This window comes from Geospiza fortis, unplaced genomic scaffold (genome assembly GCF_000277835.1).
Source record: "Geospiza fortis unplaced genomic scaffold, GeoFor_1.0 scaffold289, whole genome shotgun sequence".
Taxonomy (NCBI): domain Eukaryota; kingdom Metazoa; phylum Chordata; class Aves; order Passeriformes; family Thraupidae; genus Geospiza; species Geospiza fortis.
The window spans coordinates 576,277-581,721 of record NW_005054478.1 but is presented as its reverse complement, the minus strand read 5'-3'; the positions used below and the strand labels follow the sequence as shown (position 1 = coordinate 581,721).

At 61.7% G+C, this 5,445-nt stretch overlaps 1 protein-coding gene across 1 annotated transcript in view; it reads right to left on the bottom strand.

Moving 5' to 3' along the window:
- The window catches only part of DLGAP3 (DLG associated protein 3), an 11,490-nt gene extending 6,802 nt beyond the window's left edge, over positions 1 to 4,688 (bottom strand). Inside the window, exons 1-3 of the mRNA XM_005428324.3 lie at positions 4,606 to 4,688; positions 943 to 1,984; positions 6 to 53 (exon numbers count right to left, since the gene is read on the bottom strand). Coding sequence (XP_005428381.2) covers positions 6 to 53; positions 943 to 1,929 — 1,035 coding nt within the window. The 5' untranslated portion in view covers positions 1,930 to 1,984; positions 4,606 to 4,688. The remainder of the gene's footprint in view (positions 1 to 5; positions 54 to 942; positions 1,985 to 4,605) is intronic.
- Between the last annotated feature and the right edge of the window lie 757 nt (positions 4,689 to 5,445).

Genomic DNA, 5,445 nt, shown 5'->3' with positions numbered 1-5,445 from the left:
GGTGCCTCCCCGTCCTTGCCCGCGGGGTACCCGCTCCACTCGTCCTGCGGCACCTGCTGCAGGAGGCAAGTGTGGGAGGATGTGGTGGCTGGGGTCCCACAGGTGGGATGCAGAGCCAGCCCGAATCCAGCCCAAATCCAGTATGTGTGTCCAGTTGCCCCATCCTCCCCATGCACTCCAGAGCTGCAGGGACAGACCCGGGGGCTCTGACCCTTTTGGAAAGCCCCAAAATCCAGGAGAGCAGATCCCTCCTAACAGGCACAGCTCCCCATTCCCACAAGGCGGGGCGGTGCAGCAGCTCCCACCTCACGGCCCCTCTGGCAGGAGCGTCTGGGCCAAATCCCACCCATGCCAGCGCAGCCCCCGCCTACGTATCGGGGCACCAGTGCCACCACGTGCTGCGCCAGCCCCGCGGGGTCCTTGTAGGGCAGTGGCAGGGGAATGGTGTCCCCTGGGGCCCCCAGCCAGGCTGATGGGGCCAGCACCCTGCCCCAATGCCCCCGCTGCCAGCGGAGACAAGCCCCAGCCACCCCCACTCCCAGCCAGCACAGCATTGCTGCTCCCTGTCTCCTTCCCCCAGGAAAGGGAGAGAAGAGTTAATTAGCTTTTAATTGGAAGGGGGGTGACCTAGAAGGCAGCCCAGTGATGAGGCAGGCAGTGGCACCCAGCCAGACACACAGGCATGATAAAAGCAGTGAGAAGGGAGCAGGCACAGGGCTGCTGGTGAGCTGACAGAGCTGTCTGACCCCAAATGCAGCACAGGGCAGGAGGCGGCAGATGGACTTCGAGGAGACATCGGGGCCGTGGGAATGGGGCACAGGTACTGGGGACACAGAGCAGAGCTGGAGCATCCTCACAGCACCCCAGGCTGTTGGATGGAGCGTCCCAGCTCAGGCTCACGCCACAGTCACCCCAATCCCCTCACCCTGCCCAGCCCCTCACCTGCAGGTACTGGTATGCTCGGTCTTTGGCCTTTGCTTCCTGAAGCATCAAGGTCTTCTCGGTGCCGCCAGCGCTGGGATAGGCTTCGCGGGCCTGGCTGACGGTCATGGTGTGCCAGGCACTCCTCTTGAGCGTCTGGCCGTCCAGAGACATGGACATGCCGGCGCAGGCCAGGCATTTTCCTTCCCCGCCGCCCTTTAGACTCTTCAAGGTCAAGTCTCTGAAGGCACTTTCGGGAGCGTCCACGCAGTACTGGGTGCCCTGGTCGGCGGCGTGCCGGCCGGACACCATGTAGCTGCTGTCGCTGTCCAGGTTGTCGTCGGAGCTCCACCAGCCCAACATCTTGGACCGGTGCCGGGAGTCCACCTTACGGTCCTTGCTCTTGCTGCGCTTGCCGTGGCGGGACTGGTGGTGGTGGTGGTGGTAGCCGTCCCCGCGGCCGTCCATCTTGGCCCCGTTGTAGTCCCGCTTGGCCGGCGCCTCCAGGGAGTGGGACTTGGCGAAGAGCTTCTGGACGGAGTGGACGAGGTGGCGGATGCGGCTGGGGCTCTCGCTGCGGGGCTCGGCGCCGCCGGCCCGGGGGTACTGCAGCGTGTGGAAGCCGTCGTGGTGCAGCGGCAGCTGCTTCTCGAACTGGTCCAGCAGCGTGGGGGGCAGGCGGTTGATCTTGCTGGCGGGGGGGGCGGGCGCCATGCATTCGTCGCAGGAGTCGTAGGGCTGCTGCTGCTGCGCGTGATGCATCCTCGGGAAGGTGCTGCTGGCGCTGGCGGAGGGCGGCTCGCTCAGGGGCCCGCCCGGGCACTCGCTGCCCGCGCCAGGGCAGTAGGGATGCTCCAGGGAACACGGCTCGCTGGGGCTGGGCAGGTAGGGCGGCCGGCCCTCGGGGATGCAGTCGGCGGGATGCTCGCAGTTCTCGGGGATGCAGCGGCAGCGGGGGCCGGAGGAGGGCTGTGTCTGGCTACACTCCCCATGGTAGCCCTTCATCATTTCAGCACCCACCCCATAGCCTCGGCATCTTGCCGGGATGCCCCTGCGGGCTCATCTGTGGGGACAGGGACAAGAACAGTGTCAAGATCCCTATCTGCACCCCCACAACGAGCAGAAAATTGGGAGCAACCTCACAGGAACGAGCTGAGAAGGCTGGGAAGCTTCCAGGGCAAGATTCAGCCCTGCGAAGTGCCAGAATCCTGGTTTTCCATGTGGTGACAAGAGCACGGTGCCCACACCAGGCACCTGGGGTTACCCCCAGCTCAGGCGCTTGGAGGGGGCAGTGGGAAGGAGAAGGTGCTGCCAGCAGCCATGCAGGCAGCAGGGCCTGCAGACAGCGAGGGAGGACATGCTGCCATCAGCAGATCCTTGTTTTCTTCTCCAACACCAAATATTATGAAGTGTTTCTCCATTAGAAAGCAGCTCTGGCTGAGTTTTTCAGCCGTTGCGATTCACAGCGCCACTAATGAGCTGCCGTGGGGTGCGGGGGGGCCCAGCTCTGATGTCTCCATCCAGCCCCACATGGAGACCCATGATCCAGGGCTCTCCTACCCTGCAAGCCCTCTGGATGGGGAGCCAGGAGCAGAGGTGGCTGGGCTGTGTGAGGGGCAGCCCCAGGGTGAAGCAGGAGGATGGACGGCATTGAGCCAGCCTGAGCCCGTGCCAGCCAAGGCTGAGCTGTCTGCACCCATGGAGGTTTGTGTGCCTTGCAGCCCCTCAAAGGCTCTGTCTTTGGTTGGACTGTAAATGAGGAAATTACTTATTCTCCAGAGTATCTCGGCTAATTAACAGGCATCGTTAACGCTCTTGTTGTCATATTCGGGCAGGGTGCTGCAGGCAGCACGTCTCCCAGACTGGCTGCAGGGAAAGGTGACCGTGGGATGCTCCCTGTGGCACGTGGGGATTTGACCATGGAGATTGGAAAGGAGGGACACTTGGAGGGCTGGTGGGTTGGGCTATGCCCCCGAGCAGCCCTGGAGGAGAGAGCGAATTGGGGTCCCCAAGGTGTGTAGGAGTGGGCAGCAATGGCGTTTTGGCCCTGAGCAGCAGACAGGGCCCTGGGAACACATCTACCTTAAGCCAGCACCACCTTCCTTCCCAGCTTTTTTGAGGCTGGATGGCTCCACCCTGCACTGCTCCCCATGCTCAGATCCCGCTCCTGCTCTAACAAGGCTCCCTAATTGCTGAGCGGAAGGTGCAGCTGGTACAGATGAATCGTCTCCCCTCCCCAGACAGCTGCTGCGAGGAGCAGGAGCAGCAGCGTGGGATGGAGCTGCCTCCCTGGCCTGGGATCGAGCAGCATCATGGAAGGACAGACAGACAAACGGGCTCCCAGCCCAGCTCTGCCTCCGCGGGCTGAGCTATCATCTCCTGCTCGGGGAGGGAAGCTCTCAGCTGATCCAAATATTGCTGCCGCGGCGGCAAGAAGGAGTCAAAATATCTGCGGAGCCTGTCAGCACGAGCCCGCCGGGCTTTTGTGCTCGGCAGGTGCAGGAATTCAACAAAGCCGGAACCGCGGGCGAGGCGAGGCAGCGCCGCCGCCGCTCCCCCGCACCCGCGGAGCGCCGGCAGCGGGGAGGGACGCGCCGCGCTGGAGGATCCGTGTCCCAGCTCACCGAGGCGACACAGGCGTCTACGCCCTGCCCAGGGACCAGCAGGGCTCCCTGAGGGCAACCTCGGGATGGAGAAAGGGTTGGGAGAGACCTTGTGGAGCTCGGAATGGGCGGCACAGAGCAGGGTCCCCATCCGAATGGCCTCACGCCATGATGAGAGAGCCCACTCCTGTCCCCTGTGCCAGGAGGGCAGGGTGGGCAGGCTGGCAGTGGCACCGGGGCAGCTGACCAGAGCATGGCTCACGGGCACATGGCCGAGAGCTGCAGCTGTGTCCCTCCAAAGGCCAATGCACTGAGCAGCCCTTGGGATGGAGGGATTTGTGCCACCAAAGCACAGATTTAAGTCAAGGGGGAAAAACCCAGCCCAGCTGAATTTTGTGCCATTTAACACCAGGGTAATTACCACCAGTGGGAACCTACCGCCCACACAATTATGTGCTAGGATAAACTGGAAGAGCATAATTACCATTACAAATAACTCACTCCTCGCCTTTATTGCTTCCAGCCTGGAGAAACTCCCACCAGTGGCTCCCCATCACCACCTCCCTCTGATGTCTCCCCCCATTGTGAGGGTCAGCACAGGGAGGAGAGGGGCTCGTAGTCCCTGGTGCTCCAGGCCATCCTGAAATTCAGGCTCCTGCTTAATTTCCCACGGGAGCGCTTGGCAGAGGCAGCTCCACTTCCCAGCAGCTGCCCCATGAGATCCCTGCCTTGGAGGCAGCGCCGTGCTGAGCCCCAGGGCTGCAGGGATTCAGGGCAGACCCACCAGGAGCCTGAGCTTCCCTGGGACTCCACAGCACCCAGGAACCTGCTATCTTTCCTCCAGCTCCAGGAACACCAGCGGGGATGTGAGAGGACAACAAAACCCCACTACAATGTCTGCGTCTGGCAAACCACCCTCACACAGGGCAAGACTGGGTTTTCCAACCCTTTCATGTCTAACCCCAAGAGCTGGGGTTGGTGGCCCTGCACTCGGGGGGTCCTGGCCCCCTGCCCTTCCCCAGCAGCCCCACCACGGGCAGCCCGTGCTGGGGTCCCTGTGACAGCTGCTGGTGGCACTCACCGCCCGGCGCTCAGGGGGATGCTGTCCTCATGGTCTCACCAGCAGCAGCTCCTCCACGCTGGGAATCCCTGGGGCAGCAGCTCTGGGGGAGGAACAGGATGGGGATGAAGCCAGAGTAAGGGTGTTCCCCTCCCGAAACCAGCCTGAGCCACCTCCCTGGGTATTTTTTATCAGCCCAGCCTTCCATCCTCCCCTGAGGCCGCCCCACACCAGCACAGCAACGGGGACAGCTCCACACGGCCACGGCCACGTGTTTCACCCAGTTTAGCCCCAAAACCATCCCCAGTCCCATCCTGTTATGCAATCTCCTGCCAGCGGGTGCCAGAGCCGGCCCAGCGGCCACCTCGCCATCGACTTTCATTTGCTCGGGCTCCGGCCGCTCGCTCCACAAAGCCTCCTCCCGCCACCCCGCCTTCCCAGCGCCACCAAAGGGGCTTTTTTTCCACCTTCCAGCCCGGGAGAAGTGCGAGCTCGGCCCGTTCTGCAAATTAATGCGAGGTTCTGCCAGCTTGGGTCCTGCTGGGGGACCTTTATGGCTTGGGATGAAAGCGGGAGAGAACAAACACGCAGCGTGAGCGAGCTGGAGCCGGGGAAAAAATATGAAGGATTGTGGAAAGCAAACATTTTATTTTATTACTAATTGCACTGTTATTTTATGAGGCTGAATTAGTAAAATTTACTCAGTCTGGAGGAAAAAAGAGGGGCTTTAGTAAGAGATCACCTAATTTAGAAGAGAAAGGGGAAAGGTGAAGAAAGGGAAAGGGAATAGGAAAGGAAAGGGGGAAAAAAGAGAGGAAAAGGAAAGAGAAAAGGGGGAAGGGGAAAAAGAAAAAGGGAAAG